Source organism: Leptonychotes weddellii, chromosome 5, assembly GCF_054177405.1.
Source record: "Leptonychotes weddellii isolate Sample4059 chromosome 5, ASM5417740v2, whole genome shotgun sequence".
Lineage (NCBI taxonomy): Eukaryota > Metazoa > Chordata > Mammalia > Carnivora > Phocidae > Leptonychotes > Leptonychotes weddellii.
The window spans coordinates 122,564,107-122,587,493 of record NC_138373.1 but is presented as its reverse complement, the minus strand read 5'-3'; the positions used below and the strand labels follow the sequence as shown (position 1 = coordinate 122,587,493).

At 43.0% G+C, this 23,387-nt stretch overlaps 1 protein-coding gene across 2 annotated transcripts in view; it reads left to right on the top strand.

The window, feature by feature from the left end:
• Positions 1–725: 725 nt before the first annotated feature.
• E2F7 (E2F transcription factor 7) overlaps positions 726–23,387 on the top strand; it is a 37,914-nt gene continuing 15,252 nt past the window's right edge. Inside the window, exons 1-7 of one of the 2 annotated variants that reach the window (XM_081822096.1) lie at positions 726–955; positions 1,662–1,754; positions 8,702–8,977; positions 12,165–12,333; positions 16,607–16,897; positions 18,483–18,641; positions 20,125–20,259. In XM_081822096.1, coding sequence (XP_081678222.1) covers positions 1,662–1,754; positions 8,702–8,977; positions 12,165–12,333; positions 16,607–16,897; positions 18,483–18,641; positions 20,125–20,259 — 1,123 coding nt within the window. In that variant the 5' untranslated portion in view covers positions 726–955. Of the gene's footprint in view, positions 956–1,382; positions 1,585–1,661; positions 1,755–8,701; positions 8,978–12,164; positions 12,334–16,606; positions 16,898–18,482; positions 18,642–20,124; positions 20,260–23,387 lie in introns of those variants that run through there. The other variant, XM_081822098.1, reaches the window with a different exon arrangement.

Here is a 23,387-nt window from a genome sequence, read left to right as displayed (position 1 = left end):
GTTGCAAAGAATTATTTAATAAGGCTTTTTGCCCTTAATTATTGGCGATGTTCTTAAAAAGGAACACCACCAAAAAACTTTTCCGGAATTACAAAAAAAAATACAAAAAGGAAAGACAGAAAAGGAAAAAACAGCTGGTTCTGCTTGCAGTCTAGTTTCCAGGACTAACTGGCGTGCCATCTGCTCGCAGCACAGAGTGGTAACCATGGTTCACGTGTCACACCAGCGTGCGGTGTTAGGAAGTTTGCCCCAACACGCCTGGACAACTTAGCTTCCGCGCAGGTTGCAGGGGGAGGGGGTGGCGGCAGCGGCGTCCAGAGTCTGTATATCGTTTTTTCTAAACTCCATCTGCTTTCCCCTCCCCTGGCTGTGCCCGCGGTCTCCCAGCGCGGCAAGCTGAGGGGACCGGAGCGGGCCTTTTATGCATAACAAAAGAGCCCTCCTCCTCCTTCTCCCGCCGCCCCACGCCGCCCCCACCTTGGCTTCCCGCGGCCGCCCGGGCCCGCGTCCCCGGCAGGAATTGGCTCCCGGGCTCGAGGTTTCCAGGTACCCGGAAGGGGGAGGGGGCTGAGGCGGCAACAATTGGGCGGGTGAGGGCCAAACGCGCGGCCGGGAGCGCCAAGACTCCGAGGGGCGGCGAGCCCGGGCCGTGCCGTCACGGGATTGGCCGGGGCCGCCCCGCCGGCCGCCGCTGATTGGTGGATTCTCAAATTCGGTCTCAAGGCGCCAGAGGAGGTGTTTTAGCGGGGACTGCGATCCAGGGCTGGAGCGCTGGCGCTGCCCGGACGCCGCGGGGTCCCGGCCAGCTCAGGGCAGTCGGAGCGGGGATCTGCGCGCCTCACTTTCCCCGCCCGATGTCGCCGCCCGTCTGCTGATCGCCTCGCCCCGCTGGTCCCGCGCCGGTGTGGGGTCGTGGAGGTCCCCAGAGGCAGGAAGCCTCCTTCTCAAAGTGGGAGTAAGTAGCGTGCGGCCCTAAGCTCTGCGAGGAGGCGGGAATTGGGGGGAAAGGGGACACCCCCGCCCAGGCTGCCAGCCTGCCACCCCTCTCCCCTGCTGGCGGGGATCGAGGCATTTCTGCGGCCGGACCAGGCGTGCGTGGGGTGTCCTGGTTCCAGCTCTCCCTCCCGTGGAGCAGTAGAAGGGACTTGTCTTTCCTCGAGATCTGGGGGATTCAATGGGAGAGTTTATCCTTGGGGTCCGCTTGGAGGCCTGGGAAGGGGCTGCGCTAAAAGCTGAGTGGGTTTGGTCTGGCGATCAGGTTTCCTTCCCCCCTGATTCAAAACCCCCTCAAAGCCGAATTCCTCCCAGTTCTTTGCGCCAAAATTAACTGACCCAGGAGACCCTGTACTTTCTGACAGATTTGCCCTACACTCTCCTGACTTGGTAACTTTGTCTGGTGCTGTTGCTTTTCATAAAAAATTACCATTTTTGTCGATTTTTGTTTTCTTCCCAGGTTTTTAGTAATTTCCAAGCACACTTTAAGGGCTCGTGTTCATTCAAGTGCATTTTAGAGTTGGGGGATGGCTACACTCCTGGAAATTCCTAGGAGGAGTTTAGGTCGGGGAAGTTCATGTTCATGAGCAGGTAATAAATAGATATTTTTGTTGGAGGAGAAAACATCCAACTGTAAAATCACTTTCTAATGTAATTGTGCATTACAGATGGAGGTAAATTGTTTAACACTAAAAGACCTGATCAACCCCAGGCAGTCCAGACTAGATTTTGCAATTGAAGATGGGGAGAATGCGCAAAAGGTAAGTGCACTTAAATACCTTAAAGCGCTAACGTATTTAGGATGGTGATGTCTAATTCAATGAAGTGTTCCAACATAACACTTGTACTTGCCTTATAAACATAATAATTAATTTTGATTAACATTATAGAAATATACTTTCTTTACAATGAAGGCATTCAAACCATTATTGTTGAGTTTCCCACTCAACAATTGTGCAGTGGAAAGAGGCTAAGTTAGATGTAATGTTGGAACCAATTTACATGAATCAAAGATGTGCTGGACACTGCAATCAAAAGTTTATAATACTTACAGTTGTCAAGAGTGGAATTAGCTAATGCTGCACAGGAACGTGAAGCCTTAGTTCCCAAGAAATAAGGTCTATACCTTATACTGTAATGCTGGATTATTAAAGAGCTATGAAATGTTCTTCGTACCAATGATCCAGCTCCTAGTGGCTGTTCCATTCACCCAAAAATATGACCTGTGTCTCCCATATATAGGGAGATAAAATGACTTAGCCCACTAAGCATACTCTAAATAATTTAACAGCGCTACTGCAGGTTTTGTACTAAGCCTTTCCCTCCCTTTTTCCACCCCTTGTGATTTTTAAGACCTTGGTTGAGTCTTCAAGAAACATAACGAGATAAAGTGGCCATAGTAATGTCTAAACTATCACCATACCCTCATCAGCACAACCACACTCACCAGCCAGTGCCCTACTGAAAAGGTACAATAGCTCGTTAGTGAATGTCTAAGCATTTTTAGGCAGAAGCCAAATAGATAGAGCAAACCCAGATATAGAAGCTTTGCATACAAATCTGAGCATAGCAACTTTCTTGGGCATTGAACTTCTCTAGGTTCCTAGTCTTATTTTTAGGCTTCGCATCAACAGTGAAACTGCCTGGTTGCAAAGCACCTGTTATGTGAAGAATACTTGACAACTGTTCATTTTGGATAGGTGTGCAATTGTATATTTTTTGTAGATTGTTGTTCCTAGCATTCAGAAACTTTTTGTTAGGAAAAGAAGTATACCAAAACATTATTGGTTCCAAGAGGACTTCCTAAAAATTACCTAAGCCATATGAGGGTGGAAATGCCCAGACTTTAAAATGTATATTGAGGGTTTTGGTTTTGAGAGTTTCGGAGCAAAACTTTTTGTTTTCCTTTATAATTCGGATGGAATAGCCTTGAAAGATTGTGTATACACTTATATAAAGCCTGAGTCAGGGTCCACTTCTTTCCTTCTGGGTCAGTGATTTTTTTATCAAGTGCCTTCCACAAGGGCACTCTACTCTAGTTAGCATCAGTGAGTGCTGTGTCCAGTTGATCTTTCCCATTTTAATGCATGCTGAGAAAAACTCAAATCACTCAAAAGAGACAGGAAAAGCAGTTAAAATGTTTGAAATGGAATGTATGAGCAGAGATGATTTTACCTCTCAAAGAGAAGGAAAGGAATGAGAACAGTGCTTCTGCCCAGATACTGGAGGGGTTTTGTCTTTTTCACCTTGCAATGTAGTAAAGGAAGGAGGGTTTCTAGGGATGGTAAGAACATGGGATTTGCAGTAACAGAGATCTGGGTTTGATTTCCTGCTCTGCCATTTATTAGCTCCGTAACCTTGAACTAATATATTTATACAGTCACTCAATAAATATTATGTTCCAGGTGCTGGGACACAGCGGTTTAGGTTTCCTCACCTCTTTCAACCTGTTTTTTTCCTCCGTAAATTGGAGCTAATAAATAGCACCTCCCTCTTTAGGTGTTTGTAACCCAGTAACACATACTGTTTACACTGTCCTCAGTGGAACTGACAACCCAAAGCCAAACATGTTGGCCCTGCCCTCACTTACCTGAGAGACTTTCAGGGTCTCAGATGCAAAACTAACCAACTGTACTGTGATTTGGTAAGTGCCATTGTAGGAGCAGGGACAAAATGTTTGGCAAAATAAAGGAGGAAGAAATAAATTCACAGGGAATTCTGGGAGATTTGGGAAGCTTCACAGAGGAGGTAACATTTGGGCTAAGCCTCAATGGCTGAGGACATTCAACCTACAAAAAAACAAGAGTGAGCGAGAAGGACATTGTAGGCAGAGGAAACAACATGAGGTGTAGGCATTCGAGTAATGTTCAAGATATTCACAGCTAGTGGTGCTGAATTGTTGCTTGAAACCCTCTGAGGGATGCCTGGTACAGTGTTTTGTGGGTCAGCTGGAGGTGAGAGGATTTCTCTTTTTTGACTTTCTGCACATTTGTCAACAGTTGTAAGTACTGTATTATGCACGCGCCTTCTTGCTACTTACAGAGAAATTTTTTTAAATATATAAGAGTTTTCTATTTCATTACCCAAGTTTACCGAGTCCAGTTATGAGATAATAAACAAGTTGTTTACAGTGCATTTGGGGAGGACAAAAGAAAATGGATGGTTTGGCACACAGGGGTGAGCAGTAAGGATTGAGCTGTCAGAGTGCTTTGTGAAGGAGATAATGCCTCACATGGCTTGAAGGAATGAATGCTAACTTAAGCAAGTGGAGAGGAAGGGAACTGGTAAGGAGTAGAAATAAGCAGGTACATTTGGAGACAATGCCCAGACTTAGTGGGCACAGGTTTTCTTTAAATGTCACCCATGACTTTTAGGAGTGATGAAGAAAAAAGGTAAGTTAGATTTGGACTAAATCTTTGTTCCTGTATGATTATCGGTAGATAAATATGTGCGGGAGGCACTGGTTGCATGATTTTGGAATTCGTGAAAAGTCCTAGCCAGATACGAACTTGGGAACTGTCAGCATACAGGTTGGTTTTAAAGCCATGGACATGGGATTGGGTGAACTATCCCAGAGAGCGAACAGAGAGGAGTGGAGGGTGGAGGTTTTAAGAGCAGAAAAAGAGGAACCAAGGAAGGAGACTGAGAAGGAATAGTCCGAGAAGTAGGAAGAGAACCAAGAGAGAAAGTGTGCTATTTCAGAAGGGCTGCGTGTTTCGTAGAGCAAAGAACAGTCAACAGTCTCAACCACGGCAGTGAGGTCAAATGAGGTGTTTTGCTATTGATCTGGCAAATGAGAGGTGACCTAGGTAAAAGCAGTGGATCAGAACAGCCTGGTGGTTTGAGGAACCCTTGGGAGATGGGCAGGGGAAAGCCGTTGGTATGGATTACTCATTCTAGAAAGTGTGCTCTGAAGGGAAAGAGAGTTGTCGGTCGATCGCTAGGAGACACTTCCTGATGTGTCATCTTTGCAGTGAGCTAGGCTTAAAGCATAGGTACGGTCTCAAAGGGCAAAGCTTCACTGATAGCATTAAAGACAAAGTCATGGTGTAGGGCAAGTTTGAAGAAAAGCAAGTGTACTGTTTGGGCGAAATGTGGAATAGGCATGAGATGGAACTGGAAAAGCAGTTGGCAAAATATTGCCAAGGGCCTGGACAAGGCTGATCACTGTATATGTTATTTGAGGGAACACGATCAAAGCTGTATCTGAGACACAAGCAGGACTTGAACCAAGATCTAACTACAAAGCCTTTCTCTGGCAGTATACAGCAGAGTCGATGTGCTGGTGTACTTCATGATCACACACATCTGTATAGCACTCACAAGTTACAAACTGCCTTCACCTTCCTCATCTGATCCCACCTTCCCAGCACTTCTGTGGCAAGTAAGCCAGGCAATGTGGTCTCCGTTTGCATATGAGAACTGGAGAGCCTGTTTCGTGGGTTACATCTCCCCAGGCCCTCTCTGACCGCGGAGGTGACTTCCTGGGCTTTGCAGCTTAGATTTCTTGGCAGGCAGATCCGACATGGAGTCAGTGCACAGGAGGTTTGTTAGGGGGGGCTCTGGGGATCCGGGCCTGTGGGTGGGAGGGGAAGGCAGCAAAACTGGACAGAGGGAGAAGCAGATCTGCAACACGGTCTCAGGGGAGGTCTGGACTTTACCCAACTGGAAGTTCTAGGATGACCCCTCAGAGCCATCCTGAGTCATTTGTTCCTGAAGAGATCTCAGTGCAGCCCTGTGGCCACCACACAGCTGGGAAGCCTTGCTGGAAAGCCTCGGAGGTAGTTAACTTTAGTTGGAACCCCTTATTTTATTGATAAGGAAACTTGAGCCCAGACGGAACAAGCAATTTGTCCAGGATCAAAAAGATACAGAGCTGAGACAAAAACCCACATTTCCAAATTCTAACTCCCCTTCCGCTTGCACGGTGTCAGGACTGCAGGCTAGACAGACAGATGAAGCAGGGTCTGGTTAGAGTACCGTTGACTTTCTGCCCATCTGAGATCTCAGAATGCAAATTTGCATGGCATTTTTTTTTCCTTTTCGTGGAGGTATGCTACAGTCATAACCTAGCAGGTAACCTAACTCCCCTCCTGCTTTAAGTTTTACTTAAACTGTAGTGTTGGAGGAAATAACGCATCTAAATTGTTCCTCCATAGGGAAAAAGTAGGAGCTCATCATTCCTGCGAGAATAGGTAGGTACCCTAGAGACAGTACGGAAGGAGGGTGGATCTCTGGCCACCTCAGCACGCCTGGGCCACACCCTCTGCCACAGGGATGGTTTTTGGAAAACTAGATAATCAAGGCACCGTGTTCTTTCAGCATCTGTAAGGGGAAGGCATTGTGCCAAAAATTGTGAGGATGGAGACATGTGGAACTTGCTCCCTGACCTCCGGAAGTGCACACTCTCATTAATGAGTCAAGATACGCACCTGAGAAGTTAGATAGCAATATGACGTGCTATATCATATTAGCTCTGAGTGCCCAGAATGAACAGTAAGAAAGAATGGGACAAAGGGGAACAGGTAACAGCTAAGTTTTATTGAGAGCTTGCTATGTGCCAGGAAGTATTCTAATAGTCCTTGCGGTTGGTATGTTTATGAACTTCATTTTCAGTGGAGAGAATTAAAATACGGTGAAGACAAGCAGCTTGCTCCCACTCAGGCTGCTGCAAAGTAGCCGAGGCAGGTAAGCGGCCCTAGAGCCTGCCTGCAGAGCTCCTTCCCCTTCCTGCTTCTCCGTAGGTGCCAGTGGGGATCAGTGGCCTGCTGGGTACCTTTTGTGGAAGCTGTGGTAAAGATAACTTCCTCCCGGTTTGCACCCAGGACAAGCTCACTTCTAGATGCAGGATTTCAGAAACATCTCCTGACCGCTGTTTCTTGCATACCAATGACTTTTATACTGACTGAAGGGCGTATGTGACCTCAGGCAAGTTATTTAACCTCTCTGTGCCTCAGTTTCTTCATCTGTAGACTGGAAAAATACTAGCACCTAGGTCACAGGATTGGATGAGTTAACAGACATAAAGTACATAAAATGGGGTGTAGACCATAGTAAATACTCAATACTTTCCCTTCAGAGTTCCCTTGTAGAAGACTTCATCAGAATTGCACACTAGTAGGGACGTGTCAAGAGATGTGCGTAGATGAAGTCTCCAGGCTGGCAGCTTATTGCCGCTGTGGTGGGAAATTGTCACCCCCGTCCCCACCTCCCTTCCTTCCAGTGACACTGGGGCAGAGCCTCACCATGGCCAGCTGGCAGCTTCTGCTGATCCAAGGAACAAGAGTTGGCCCTGCTAACACAAACTCCAGTTGCTCCCAATCTTTTTTGCCTCTCTTCATATGTTGCTCATTTATAGGAAAGCACCTTTTTTAAACCACTGCCCAGCCAAAATGCAAGCATGCAGTTGCTATAGAGTGATACGTGTATAGGAAAAGGAATGACAAATGTTTAACGCATCCGCCTTCATCATTATGTAAGTTACGATTGCCTGGAGGGGAATTCTGCTGCAGAAAGAGCAGAATCTTTCCATTTTCAGACGGCAAATCCTTACTTCCGGGGAAAGAAACTTGTTTTCATTACTTGGTAGTTCCAAATGTGGCTTTCGTATACTTAGTCCCTCTTCATAGTGGACTAAGGAACATAATGGATCCATCATTGATCTTTTCTTATAATTATCTGAGATGGTCTACTCAAAGTGTGGTCTGGGGGCACGTGCTAGTCTACAAATTATTACTAAACTGCAAAAAATTAAGAGCAGAACTTGAGAGTCAAGCACTGGAAAGCTCTGTAGCAATTTGCTCTAAGCCTATGATCAGAGGTCTCTTCCTGTTGAACGGACTGTAGGTTGTTTGAGTGACAAACGCAAATGGAGAGTCACAGGTGGTGGAAGTTGCATGTGAGTCCTATGAAGTAAAACCACGTATCAGTATATGGGGGTTTGGAAATAAAAAACCCTGGCCCTTCACCACGGATAGTTTGAGAAGCACTGCTCTAGGGGAATTACAGCCCTCCAGGTTGGTTTGAAATGCGGCATTTTGTTGGATACTTTTCCATTGGTCCTACTACTAATCGCTGTATTAGCACTGGTGAACACTGAACGACAAAAGCAAAATTGTACTGCACTAGTTAGTACAAACCTGTAAATAAAGAAGCAGTATGGACTCAACCCACAGTTGCCCTTATCATCCCCAACTATTACAAGCATCTACCAGTGACAGATACACTCATGACTTTGTCCACAGAGATGCATGAGAAGTATGTTTAAAATAGGTAAATGAGGGACACCTGGGTGGCTCTGTCAGTTAAGCATCTGGCTCTTGATTTCGGCTCAGGTCATGATCTTGGGGTCCTGGAACCAAGCCCCACCTCAGGCTCCACACTTGGCAGGGAGTCTACTTGAGACTCTCTCTCTCCCCCTCTTCCTTTAGCCCTCCCCCTGCTCGCTCACTCTCTCTCAAATAAATAAATTAAATCTTAAATAAAATTTTTAAAAAAGCAGTAGATGATGATCATTTTCTCGCTGAACCACTCTTGGATTCCACAAATCCTTCTATTTTCATTAGTCCTAGCCTGATATTTTTCAGCCCTGAACATATGGTCTCTTTGTATCTTCATGTCTTGGTGAATCATGGGAACAAAATGCTCTTAGCTTATACCTGCTCTTTCTCTTTCTTGCTAAAAGGTCTCTTTTTTTTTTTTTAAATAGGAAAATATATTTGTTGATCGCTCAAGGATGGCCCCGAAGACTCCAATAAAAAATGAACCAATTGATTTATCAAAGCAAAAAATCTTCACTCCAGAAAGAAATCCCATTACTCCAGTTAAGCTTGTTGACAGACAGCAGGCAGAACCATGGACCCCCACAGCTAACCTGAAGATGCTCATTAGCGCCGCCAGCCCGGACATAAGAGACCGGGAGAAGAAAAAGGGACTGTTCAGACCCATTGAAAACAAGGATGATGCCTTTACAGACTCTCTGCAGGTAAACAGGCTGTACTCCTCAGGCTTTATAGAACTTTTAAATTTTTACTTGATTATTTAAGTCATAGAATTCTCAATTCTTCAGTTACTACTGAGCCAAAAGCAGTATTAAACTTCATGTCTTCTTTTTTTTTTTTGCAATTGGGGTGATTTAATGGCATGTCAAATGTCTGTAATGGTAAAATACCTTTAGGTAGGCAGTATCTTTCATCCACAAATCCCTGCTATTTATAGATATCAAAATATATCAAAACTTAATATCTTATTTATAGCTGAAATGGAATTCTTACTCTGTCTCATTTTTTTCATAATGAATGCTTTTTTCTCTTCTGTATGCTACTCCCTTGACTATTCCCAGTTCACATTTTAAAAATGACATTGGGACGCCTGGGTGGCTCAGTCAGTTAAGCATCTGCCTTCGGCTCAGGTCATGATCCCAGGGTCCTGGTATCAAGTCCCGCATCGGGCTTCCTGCTCTGCGGAGAGCCTGCTTCTCCCTCTGCCTCTCTCTCTCTCTCTCTGTCTCTCATGAATAAATAAATAAAATCTTAAAAAAAAAAAAAAAGAACTTGCAGTGTTCTTAAAAAAAAAAAATGACAATGATTTAAGCAAAACTATTTAATAATTTTGATTTAATGAAGAAGATTGGACTTTTTTTATGCTGCTGCAAATTGTAATTTTGCTCCGATTTTGAGGGCAATAGTTTATTTTAGACTTGGGAAATTTCATTATTTTTATAGATGTTCAATTCTTTGGTTTGGGGCCTTAAAGTTAAATCATCTTTAAATTTTCTGTCCTCTGGGGAACCAGAGCTATTGAATAAACAGCATATCTATACTTTAAAAAAAAAAAAATCAGTGGCCAATAATTTTCACTCTCCCATCAAACTTCTTTCCAGATTTGCTAAGAAAAGTCACTTATTTCTCCATTTTTCCTCCTCTTGGGGATTTTTTATGCTATAAAAATTACCAAAATGAAGAAATTGGGACAGGAGAAGAGAAAAAGATGTCCTGAATCTGGTTTTGGGTGCTAAAAATATTATGTACATGATAAGTATATTTTATATGATCAGATATTCTATCCAAAGGTAGTAAGGACTCAATTTAAGGAAGATACTCCTCAGTAATTTTTAAGAATATAAAGGGACTCTATGACCCAAAAGTTTGAGGACTACTGTTCTAGGGTATACATCTAGTAGTGAAATTATTAAGTCATTGGATATGCAAATATTCACAAAGTAATTGCTTTCCCAAGGGCTATTTTCACCCACCAATAATGTATGAACATTTATTGATCCACATCTTCTCTGACATTTGACGCTGTCAAATTTATTAATTTCTGCCAATCTAATGGGTATGCAGTTGTGTATTTTTGTGATATTCATTTGTTTTTCCTTGATTGCTAATGAGGCTAAGCCTCTCTCACATGTTTATTGGCCACCACATTTTTTTTCCTCTTCTGTGAAGTGTCTCTTCATGTTCTTTGCTGATTTTTATTAGGTTCTTTTTCTCCATGCTGATATGTAAGAGTTTATTTTATAGTCTTGAAAATAAACCTTTATCAGTTCAATGTGTTACATTTCAATCTGGTGCTTATCTTTTTTTAAGTTGCTTGTTGTAATCAGTTGTCCTTGAGCTATTTATTCAGTCCTTCTTGTTCTCCCAAGTTGGCAGGGCTATCTCTGTCATCTCTTTCTAGGCTCTCTTTTGTTCCATTGGCCAATCTGTGTATCCCTACATCAATACCAGATTGTAATAAGCCTTGATTTCAGGTAAAGCAAGACTCAACTTATTTTGCTTCAGAGTATGTGGGCTATTCTTTGCCTTTTGTTTTTCCTTATATACTTCAGACTGGATTTTAATTGGAATTGCATTACGTGTAGATTAATTTGAGAAGAATAAACCTGTTTATGGTACTGAGCTCTCCTATCTATGAAGACAGTATATTTCTCTAAGTTTTAAGTGCATTTCTCTAAGATCTAAGTTTTAATATTTTATGCAAATAGATTTTTGCTAGATTTGTTCCTAAAAACATTTGTTATATCCTTATTGCTATTGTAAATAATGTCTTGTCATTTCATTTACTACTGTATGACAATGCAAGTGATTTTTGAGATATATTGTTTTGCCTTTACGGCGACCTTGCAAATTCGCTTATTATTTTTAATAATTTGTCTGAGATACTTTTGAGTTTTATATATAAACAATCGTATCTTCTGCAGAATGAAAGTCTTGCTTATTCTTTTCTAATCCCTTGCCTCACTTTCTTTTTCTTGTCCTCATGCACTGGCTAGGATCTTCAATATGGTGTTGAAGAGGAACAGTGATAATGGGCATCCTTATCATTTTCCAGATTTTAAGGGAATGCTTACAAGATTTTCCCATTAAGACATGTGTTTGCTGTTGGGTTTTTATAGATACACTTTTTATTAAAGAAGTTCTCCATTTCTAGTTTTCTAAGGGCATTTTTGAAAATCATGAATGGGTATTAAATTTAGCAAAGGCTTTTTCTGAAAGCCATTGAGATAATCATATCACTTTTCTCCTTGAATCTGTTCATTGAAAAGCCTTTTACTTTCTTGGGCTTGAATTGAGCATTTTTCAAATATGGGTTGATGAGACAAGGATACTACTTAAGCATACTTGCAATAAGAAAGAATAAGGAGGAGTAAGACTTAACTGCCCTTGTTCAGTTCCATCTACCCTTGGTCAGTTGTAAAAAATAAAACACTGGTGACACAGTGCAGACCAGTGGATCTCAGACTTCTATGTCAGTAGCAATCACCCAAGATCTAGATTCTGATACATCAGGTCTGGGATGCAGCCTGACACTCTATGTCTCTAACAAGCTCCTGGTGATGCTGATCTAGTGAGCACATTAGTAGCAAGGGTGTAACAAGCCATTAACAACTTCATTTTTCATTTTTTAAGCTTTTAACCAAAAGACTCACCCTCAAGTTTCAAAGGAGAAAAAATTCAGTCCAAAGAAAACAATCAGTAAAACATTAAGAAAATTGGATTAGGAAATATATTTTAAGCAGAATCTAGCATGATACGGACTGGGATGTCCCCCTCACTTTGCCAATAACTCTCATTTCTCTATGCATTTCTCTTGCATTTTTCATGTAATTTCTCTATTAGGATGTTAACTATGACATCTCTCCCCTCCCTTTTGTCTGCCCTTTGTAGCTTGATGTGGTTGGGGACAGTGCTGTGGACGAATTTGAAAAGCAAAGGCCAAGCAGAAAACAGAAAAGTCTAGGACTCCTGTGCCAGAAGTTTCTAGCTCGCTATCCAAGTTATCCCTTGTCAACTGAGAAAACAACCATCTCCCTAGATGAAGTTGCTGTCAGTCTTGGTATGTATCATCAGATTACCTGCAGGCCTATCTCTAGTCACAGTGGGAAACCGGTTTCCTCGGGCAGGCCCAAGTCTTCAGATAGCTTCTCATTAAGTAATGGGTGGGCTCTGAATGATAAGAACAGAGGAGCAAGTCGAGCTTCCTCCTGTCATCAAATTTCTCATCCTTATGCATAGGATTCCAGGGAGTCTTCTGGGCCCGAGGGTCAAACAGAAATTTTTTTTTTGACCTTATAAAATATTTGTAAAAAAGACTCATTAAAAATTAATATCTCATTTTTAATTTCAGATTATTTCAGACAGGCAAAAAACATTTAAAAATGCCTTGCTGTTTATTTTTAATAATGCTTCTAGAGTTCAGACCTGGTGTTATTTCTGTGATCAAACAGGATTTGAGAGCAAGAGCATTATGTTTGAAGCCATATACTGTGATATCCACAGCAAGCCTACCAAACGAGGAGAAGCACATCTGGACATAACTCAAACAGCGAAACCTTATAACAAAGAGGAGTGCGTGTGTTCACATGGCTTGGGTGTGTGTAATGTGCGGTGGTGTATGGGCTGTAAACACGCACAGTGGCCTCAGAATAGAGACCCCTAGTGGACATGGATTGCAGTTCGTCTCAGGGTAAACATACTGTTGACAATCTTTAATAAGCAGAAATCACAGGGATTTGAAGGTAGAGGGTGTCCCCTTAAAAAATAAGGAGGTTGTACATACAGAAAAAAAGAAATAATCAGCTAAACAGGCTGTATAATAGATTATATTTTTAATTTATTTTTTTGGTTCTCTTTCTTCCCATGGCCCTGAGAGATGTGCCCCAGTAGATGATTGTCAATCTGAATTATTCAAACTGATGGCTAAAAATATTTTTAGCAGAAATGGAGATAATGAGGAAGCAATGAGTTGTGATAGAAAGACCATGGGCTGGGCTTTGGGTCAGATGGGGTTGGATTTGAAGCCCAGCTCTCCAATTTACAGACCGTGAGAGTTTTAAAAAGTTAATTAACCTTTTCCTGTCTATAACACAAGGATCATAGCACCTACCTTGCAGAAACTTAGCAAAGTTGGGGATAATCTCAGTGACATGCCTAACTCAGGGCCTAGCATGGATAACTGTTACTGTTATGTGGAATAGTTTCTACTCGGCTCTTACTAGATCTCTCTCCGCCCTCCCCAAATTGTCCTCTCCACCTTTAGGAAGAGGAAGTATGGTGCCTTGGTTGGGGAGCCCAGAAGTAGAATACAGTATTTGGCATCAGTGCCAATGAAACAAGAAGGGGAAGGTGACCCAGTTGGATAGAGGCTTAGGATACACCCATTCGAGGCACAGGGTCCTAGAAACTAGTCTTACAGAGGATGAGGGTAAAACAATAGCACACAGTGTCCTTCTCGCTGGGGTTCATGAAGCCAGCTTTCTCCATGTACCAACTTCCATCCAGGGACCTTGCACTGATGTTAGTGTGAAGACAAAAGATTAGGTGTCAGAAGGCTATGTTACAGATCTGGGGGTTGGGGGTTCAGAAAGGAAGCTGGACTCCTACTCTCATGTGAGCTACAGATGCCCATGTTATGGCTGGTTGGAGCAGAATTCCAGAGATTTTGCAAACAGCTTCCTAATGCCTCATGATCATCCAGACCTGCAAAATGAACTTATCATCTCTCTTCCTGTGAGGTTCAAAAACAGGGTCTCTTCTCGGAAGCTATTTCAGGGGTAACTATTTCTTGGGGTTGAGTCTAAATTCCCTACTGTATCCCAGGTCACAAGCTATAAGAACATACGTTAACCTAGAATGTTCAGAACATTTCAATCGCATTATTTCCCAGATTGTGGTCCCATGTAGCTTTGACCATGGGTATTACAGGTAAGAAATTAAAGAACTAGGGGCACCTACGTGGCTCAGTCAGTTAAGCATCCAACTCTTGATTTCGGCTTAGGTCATAATCTCGGGGTTGTGGGATTGAGACCTGGGTCGGGCTCAGCACTCAGCGGGGAGTCTGCTTGGGATTCTCTCCCTCTGCCCCCCACCCCCTGCTCGAGCACACTTTCTCTTAATAAATAAATAAATAAATAAAATCTTTTTTTAGAAGAAGTTAAAGAACCAGGAGTGACTTTAGTAAATGGACAATAGCACAGATTTAGAAATGAGTTTATTGGGCTGAGAGATGTTCTCAATAAGCTCCGTCAAGGACTAAGGAAAGCATGGTAATGACTGCTAAATCCTTGGGGGGACATAACTAATGCTATGACTAGGATTAATAGGATTGTGTTGATCCAAAAGAGAAAGAAGACTGGGTGCCAGGAAAAACCTTCCCGACAGAGCAAGCTCCAGAGTAACCCGAAGATCTGGAGACCTGTGAAATGGAACTTTTCAGTGCACCAGCTGGTAGACAGTTAAACACAGTCCAGATTGAAAAGATGATTATCTAGGCAGGCAGCTGCCACATTGGCTTTTATCAGCACCACCTATTAAACGCCCATTGTGCATATTAAACATTCATCTTACCTCCAAGTGGTCAGAATCTTCCTTTATTTTCCCTTCTTAGGATCTCTCTCCACTAGATGGAGATTTAACAGTTTGTATCTAATACAAAATAACAAAACAGCCCAGCATATGGCTGGCTCTGGGGTGTCTCAGTTGCATTCACATGACATTTCTAATGGGAAGGTTTATAGAATGTTACACTCTAAACAAGATGTGTTAATATATGAAAACAGACTGGAATAAAGCCAGGCAGATCTGGACAAGGGGCTGCACCTTCCAGCAGGCATCTGAGGGTGAAGAACTTTTCAGGGTCAGGAGCCGATATGTTCTGATTGACTGTGAAATGCGTCTTCATGCATAGGAAAGAACTTTACTTCACCTCCAAAGTTTTCATCGTAATTTGGTCAGTTTTTTCTATTAAATCTTGGAAGGGTCAGAAGCTACGCTCACTGTCTGCTCTGATTATATAACAGCTCCTGGCAAGTGAGCAGAAAGAGGGCATCTTTGTAGCTGGACCAGTTTTCTGGGAGCTGCCTGGAGGCTTTTGCTATGGGGACTTAGATGAGAGCAAAAGAGCCAGTGGGTTCCAAAAGCCTAAGGGCCTGTTGCACAACAGGATGAGTCAGAGGAAAGTTTTAAAATCTGTTTCTACTGTGACCTCTCATGCTAGCAGGGATTTTGGGTATTTCCAATGCTGTGCAGGAAGTATTTAAGAATAATACACAAACAGTAGATAAAAGTGACACCCTATTGTAGACCCTTTACGTTTATGGCCACGTTTAATCCTCATCACCTTATGAGATAAATACTAAGGCACAGAAAGATGAAGTAACTTCCGAGGATCACACAACTAGTAAGGGATAGAGCAGAGTTGATTCAAATCCAGGCAGTCTGACCTCCAAGCCCCCGGGCTTAACTGCTGTACATATTTTTGGTAAATGTGATAGACCGCTCATAATCCTGGCATTTTGAGAGAGTTGGGAAAGTGGGTAGACAATTGATGAACTCCGTGGTCAGCCTGTATTGGACACGAAGAGTCTCTGTGCTTTATCGCTGGGCTGTTTGGGCCAAACGCCTGTGAATGGGAACAGAGGGACAGTTATCGGTGGCCAAGAGGAGCAAAAGGAAACTCATGTGTTGTTCAGCTGTGGCTGTAGCTTCCTCCAGCAACTTGAGAAGGGTGCCCAAGCTCTTGACACCTGAGTTTCCAGTGCAAAATAGGAAACAAAATATTTGCCATCTGCTTTCCTAACTGGGCCATTAAGAGAGTTAACAAGATAATTATTTCACATCATTCAAACTCCAGGAAAGGATAGAATTGTCCAAATGAGGTATCATACATTGGACAGTTTATTTTATAGTCTGCATAATTAGGAATACAAGTCCAAATCAACCAAACAGTATTCATCAGGCTTCCGTTAGACACACTAGTACATGTGATGTTCAATCCCACCCGTTTTAACATGCTGAAATGTTTGCATGGCTTACCTAACAGGTCCAAAGAAAAGACATACTATTGTTTATGTAAGAGAGATGGAACTCTCATCCATGTCTGGGTGGATGTTTTATCCTAGCTCTTGTTAAGGGTTGGATCCCCAGAATAAGAAAGAAAAATAATTTCTGTTGCTTGCATCCTTATAGGTTGAACTTTTAGAGCAACTGCACTTGCTGGCCATTATAATGGGCATCATGTAAAGTAGTTTACAGACACGGTCCAGACCCTCAAGGAATTTTTACTCAAAAATGTTTGCCTGGATGACGGTCAACTTCTATTTTCCAAACAGGCGTTGAAAGGAGACGTATCTATGACATTGTAAATGTGCTGGAATCGCTGCATCTGGTCAGCCGGGTGGCCAAGAATCAATATGGCTGGCATGGCCGGCACAGCCTGCCAAAAACCCTGAGGAGCCTCCAGAGACTGGGAGAGGAGCAGAAATATGAAGAGCAGATGGCACATCTCCAGCAGAAGGAGCTAGATCTGATGGATTATAAACTTGGAGAACGTAAAAAAGACAGCTATCCAGATTCTCAAGATCCACAGTTACTGGATTTCTCGGAACCCGACTATCCCTCTTGTGAGTTCACAGTAACCACACAAGTAATGGCAGAGAGGGAGGGATGGTCTCTTCCGTAGAAATTCACTGCTAAGGTGGGAAGTGCAGATTGACAGCCCTGGAGGGAGATGCCCTCCTATTGGATCTACTGAAGAAAGGGAGACAGATGGCTCCCCGACTGGGCTTCCCCCTCAGCCTCACCTCAAGCCTGTCTAGTGGCAGTTCACTTGGTATTTGGTATGTTTGGACCATAGATCGCGGACAGTGCTCTCGTTTCAGACTGATGGCCCCAGGCTGACGTCTATTTGTGAGCCTTTAAGGAAATTTTTCTCTGAAAGAAGTTATCTTTTCAGAGAATTCAATGGTTTTTTTTTTTAAACATCTTATTTATTTATTTGACAGAGAGAGACACAGCGAGAGAGGGAACACAAGCAGGGGGAGTGGGAGAAGGAGAAGCAGGCTCCCTGCTGAGCAGGGAGCCCGACGCGGGGCTCGATCCCAGGATCCTGGGATCATGACCTGAGCCGAAGGCAGATGCCCAACGACTGAGCCACCCAGGCCCCCTGGGGAATTCAATTTTTTAAATTAGAGTAGATTACTTAGAAAAGAACCCTGTTCGGAGAACATGTTGATAAGAAAGATAGATAACCCCTCTTGTCATTTGATGCAGCATTTTTAAAATATATGTCTACATTGTTCTTCCCCGCTCAGCTCCTATGTATCCTCTTTCTGTTTTAACCATTGATCTCCATCATTCTTACCCTAATCCCCATTGCTAAGACGATAAAGTACAAGCATCACTCACATTTCACTTGCAAATATAATAGGAATGGAAATGTGGGCCTGGTTTTCATTAGATTTACTGCCTCATGCCTTTTAGCGCCACCCCATGAGCCAGTTCTCATCCTAATAACCAGAGGAGACAGCCATCTGTCGGGGATGGTTTGCCTGCCGTCTATAGCAGTACACATCTGATCAGTGTCTCCTGTTCATGTCTGGCTTATTTCTTCACTTCCTTCTGAAAAGTGATGGAAGGGGCAAGCGCCTACTGTGTTTCACATATTCGAGATACTGTGGGCGCAGAGAAATAAAAACAAGAGTTCTTGCCCTTTGGGAAGAGTTGATGTTCTGAAAACAATCCCTGAAGTCTACCCTCTCCTTTTTTTTCTTCTACATTGATCTTTTCAAAAAGTTGCTTCAGGAAAACTACCTCATGGATTGTATCCTATGAAGTAGGAGTATAAAGCATTACGAGTGGTTTCAAAGATGCCTATTGGAGAGGAGTTGTACAAGCCATAAGAAAATCCGTCTCCTTTCTTGGGGCACCTGGCTGGCTCAGTCGGTAGAGCTTGCAGCTCTTAATCTCAAGGTCATGAGTTGGAGCCCCACGTTGGACGTAGAGATTACTTAAAAAAAGAAAGAAAAGGAAATCCATCTCATTTCTTTACGAGCCATCTCTTGGTGATGTGTGTCTAGTAGGCTTCTGCCTATAACCAGAGTGATCTTTGTATCTGCTGTTAGAGTTCATAGTTCTGGCAAACCCCAAGTACCATCTTCCATGTAGTAAATCACATGTTTTGATGCTTTCATCTCATTCCCTTTGTAGCATCTGCAAACAGTAGAAAAGACAAGTCTCTGAGAATTATGAGCCAGAAGTTTGTCATGCTGTTCCTCGTCTCCAAAACCAAGATTGTTACTCTTGATGTGGCTGCCAAAATACTGATAGAAGAAAGCCAGGATACCCCGGACCATAGTAAATTTAAAAGTAAGTATCTTCACCTGAGCCCACTTATCAGTACAAAAAGGATGGGATTTCGTGTGTTGTTGTTTTCTGCCTCTGAGATTGAAAAAAAAAAACATTGTTTTTTTCTTAAGAAGTGCAATCTTTCCTGCACTCATAAAGGTTCTTGGTGCCATGAGAGGTAAGTTAGTAAATACTAGAATTCCCATGAAAGTTCTGTCAGATGCCTTTTCCTCAGCAGTTAGAGGGGATGGTGGAAGAGGAATGCCATCCCACAAATGGAGGTCAGGGAGGCTGTAAGATACTTTGCATTTCTCTTTAGTAGTGCTGCATCCAAGACGGAATGTCTGAGTTTTCTTTCCCCTTCTTTCCTCACCCCCTGCCTACTGTCCTGATGGGTGGAGATGAAAGGTGTCTGCAGGTAAGAACCAGAGGAATGGCCAGGGCAGGGCAGGGTAGGGGTGGTGGGACAGGGCTGCTGGGCAGGGAGAGAGGTTCCGAGTTGCACACCCAGGGCCTCTTCTTTTTCTGTCAAGCCTGGGTGAAGCCAAATACCCTTAGCTGCCAGTAGCCCTTTCAAGCCCTGGGAAGCCACGAGCCCAACTTTCTCTGCTTTTTCTGTTTCCACTGGAATTATAGCCACCCTGTGGGAGAAGTGACTAGATGAAATTCAGCTCTATCAGGATTGGGAAGAAGATTGCATCTGGGGTGAATGTTTGATGTTTCTGGACCATAATCACAGCTCCTTTGCTTGATCGTAGCCCCAAGGTCAAGTGGGTTTCCTACCTATAAATCGATTTCTTGAATAGAAATTACTTTGTGGGTATTGCCCTGCCTGTTGAATGCCTTACCGCCCCTTCCGAATTTCTCCTCTAGTACCTGCATTTTCAAATGTCTCTTCCCAAACCTTGTAAGACTCAGGGAATGCCCGTCCCACCCCTCCACCACTAGGCGGCCAAGCACCAGGATTCGGATGAGGAACTGCCTCTCTTGTCAGCACAGCTGAACCTCATAACCTTGAGCCCCAAACCCTCTTGTGTGCCCAGGAGCGCAGCCTCACAGGAAGCTCTGGGGGATCCCTGTCATTTTCACAGGCCAGCTGCCTGCTCGAGCTGGTACCATCACCTCCTGCTGAGAGAAACCCAGAGCAAGCTTTTGACGTGCCACATAGCAGAATTACATTCACTAAGCCTTTAATTACAGCCCCTGTCCCTCCCTTGGTGTTTCTGCCATCTCAGCACTCCCCGCTTGTCACCAGGTGCCTCTTACAAGGGGTGTGAAGTTGTGGAAGAGGAAAGACACACTGACCTTCCCTTAGAAAGTGTCTTCAGACACATCAGATACATAAATCCCAGGTGATTGCATGACAGAGCCGTCGGCCTCCGCTGCACCCCATGGCTTTCTGCTGGAGGTTTATGTGGTGGCCGAGAAAAGTGACCTGTCACATCAACTAAAATGTGATGGTGTCACAGACGGCGTGACCATAATTGTGTTTTATGTCTTTAAGCAAAGGTACGACGTCTCTATGACATAGCCAATGTTCTGACCAGCTTGGCTCTAATAAAGAAAGTGCATGTAACAGAAGAGAGAGGCCGTAAACCAGCCTTCAAATGGATCGGGCCTGTGGACTTCAGTTCCAGTGGTAAGGTCGCACGGTTTTGCTAGGCATCTGTTTTACTTACGATCCCCAATTCCTGTTCCAACTCATGTGTATTCTACACAGTGAGATTGATCTTCATTTCCCGTAACCCATGCCACATTCAAAATTAGACGAGTGGTATCCCTCGGAACAACGAGCGTTAGTCTGTAAGTGGTGTGTGCGGCAGCTCACCGCAGGAAGGGAAATCCTGAGAGCTTATATCGTGGGAGTTTCTGTAACGATTAAATTATAGCTCATTAGCTTTTTTCATTTTATTCCAAAGTTCCTGGAAGTTTGGGCTTGAGGATTAAAAATAACCATTCTTATGAACTCTGGTGGTTTCTGCATTAGCAGAATAAAGCATTGTTTTTCTCTGAAATTCCAGGTAATATAAAAATTATATCGATTACTATCACAAAACTAATATGTGGTAAAGAGGGCTTCTACATATGGTATGGATGTAATGAACACCTTTTTGGTAATTTATTTAACAGGTTACAAATGTCATAGTTTTACTAAACTAGAGCAAAAAGGGTATTATATTCTTATTTGACAGGGAATATCTGAGCAATTGAGGACTGGATCCTGCTGTACCAGCTACTTTACATATAGCTATGCTGCCTGGGAAAAAAAGCCATTAAAGTTATTCTTAAATTACCCTCCCAATTTTGGTATTAGTGGCATAAATTCCTGCCACTTAACCCAGGCTTATAAAAGATATAGCTCTCTACCTCACTTAGAACACATTATTCACTTAGGATCTAGATGAAGCCACTTAAAATCAAGTAAAACTAATTCAACCCAGCACGTACTTACTGCACGTGGACCGTGCACAGTTACTATACTAAATGCCATGAGACGTTTAAAGACGTGTATGACACCGTCCCCGCCTGCATGAATTGTGCACCTTTGCCATTTTCCACTCCTCCGCCTTTGGCTTCCAGCCTTTTCACCTGTGAAGCCCTCTTCTTTTTCGACATGCAAATATTCTACTCAACTTCCAAGATCTGGCTCAAATGTCAACTCCTCCATGCAGTTTTCCCTGGTCACCCAGAGCAAAGACTGTCTCTTCGGAGCTACTGCAATTTACTTTTGTCCTGTTGTACTTGGTGAGGATGATACGTCATGCCATCATTGCCCCAGCTCTATGCATTTGAAGCCAGACTCGGTCTTTTTTTTTTTTTTTAATTTTTAACAACTGTATGAAGATATAATTCACATAAGGTATAATTCACATAATTCATCAATTTGAATTTAGGACAGTCAGAGTGCAACCATCACCGCAACTACTTGGAAAACGAAGTCACCGTCCCCAAAAGGAGCCTTGTACACATTAGCACTTACTTCCCACTTCTCCCCAACCTCTCCCTTCTAGCACTAGGAAAACAAATTAATATATTTCCATCTCTATAGATTTACCTATTTTAGAGATTCCCTGTAAATGAAATCATACAATATATGGTCATTTGTGACCGACTTCTTTCACTGAGCACAATGTTGTTAAGGTCCTTCAACCTTAGAGCGTGTATCAGTACCTCCTTGCTTTCCATTGTGAAATAACACGCCGTCGTGACTCAGTTGTTAAGCGTCTGCCTTCGGCTCAGGTCATGATCCCAGGGTCCTGAGATCGAGCCCCGCATCAGGCTCCTGCTCCGCAGGAAGCCTGCTTCTCCCTCTCCCATTCCCCCTGCTTTTGTTCCCTCTCTCGCTGTGTCTCTCTCTGTCAAATAAATAAATAAAATCTTAAAAAAAAAAAAAAAAAAGAAATACCACACCGTCGTATGGATATGCCACCTTTTAGTTCTTCATTCGGCAGTTGATGGACATTTGGGTTTTTTCTACTTTTTGGCTATTATGAATAATGCTGCTTTGAACATTGAGGTAGAAGCTTTGATATGGACATCTGTTTGCATTTGTCATGGGCATATCTAGGGGTGGAATCGATGGTTCATATGGTAGCACTATGTTTAACATTTAAGGAATGGTCCAGCTGTTTTCTGAAGAGGTGGATTCCTAGTGAGTTAAAAGTAGACTCGGTCTTTATTCATCCATGATTACCCGATAGTACCCACATCCGGTGCCTTTACTCGCTTTCTCTGGTTAGTGAGCTTCTATTAAGGGTATAATTAGCATACATTTGAAAATTAGAGAACAATTAAGCAGAATACACGGTGGTCCCGACTCTTTGGGAACTCAGAGAGGATATGGGTTACGTTCTGACAGACAAGACTTAGGTTTTGGAGGGAAGGAGACTCGCTTTTTAGTTCAAGGAACAGATACCTAAAAACAAATCTGGTGTGCGTTTAGAGAACAATCACCCTGACTGAAGTGGAGGGCATGCGATAGGGAATAATGAGACATAAAATATGATCGGTTAGGACCACATTTTGGAAGCCTTCAAAATAAACCCAGAAATCTGACCTAAATGTTATAGGCAGAAGTGATATGGGAGCTTTAGATAGATTGAAAGAGAAGAGGGACTCAAAGGGGGTAGTGTCACTGAAGTGTGAACTCACTTTCTCTACCCGATAGAAACCTCATCTTTCTGTATATCTAGTTTCATTACTGACAATATTACTGTCATCCTCAACCCAGCCATCAAATCTGGAACTTCAAGTTACCTTTGATTTCCTTAATTCACTCTCCTTCACTCCTCCAGTAGCGATTCCTCACAGGTAAACTTAATAAATGTGTCTTTTCCTCTTCTCCTTCCATCCTTTCACAGCTTTTTTGTGATCTTATGACATCGAATAAATGGCACATCGTTAAAATTACAACTTGCTAAGTTTTGCATTGTGTGCACCTGTGATGTCATCACCACAGTCAAGATAATGAACCCATCACCCTCCAGAGTCTCCTGTCCCTTTGCAATTCCTCCCTCCTTGTCCCCCCACCCATCCCCAGGGCAACCACTGATTTGCTTTCTTTCCCTGTAGATTTGTACACATTTTCTAAAAAATTTCATAAGGGAATTATATACAGTTGATGCTCATTATTCAAAGTGCGTATTGGCCAATTTACATACTAAAATTATTTGATAATTCCAGAATCAATACTCACAGAATTTTCTTAGTCATTCGCAGACATGCAAAATGGCAAAAAAAAATTGGTTGACAGCGCACCCGTGTTCC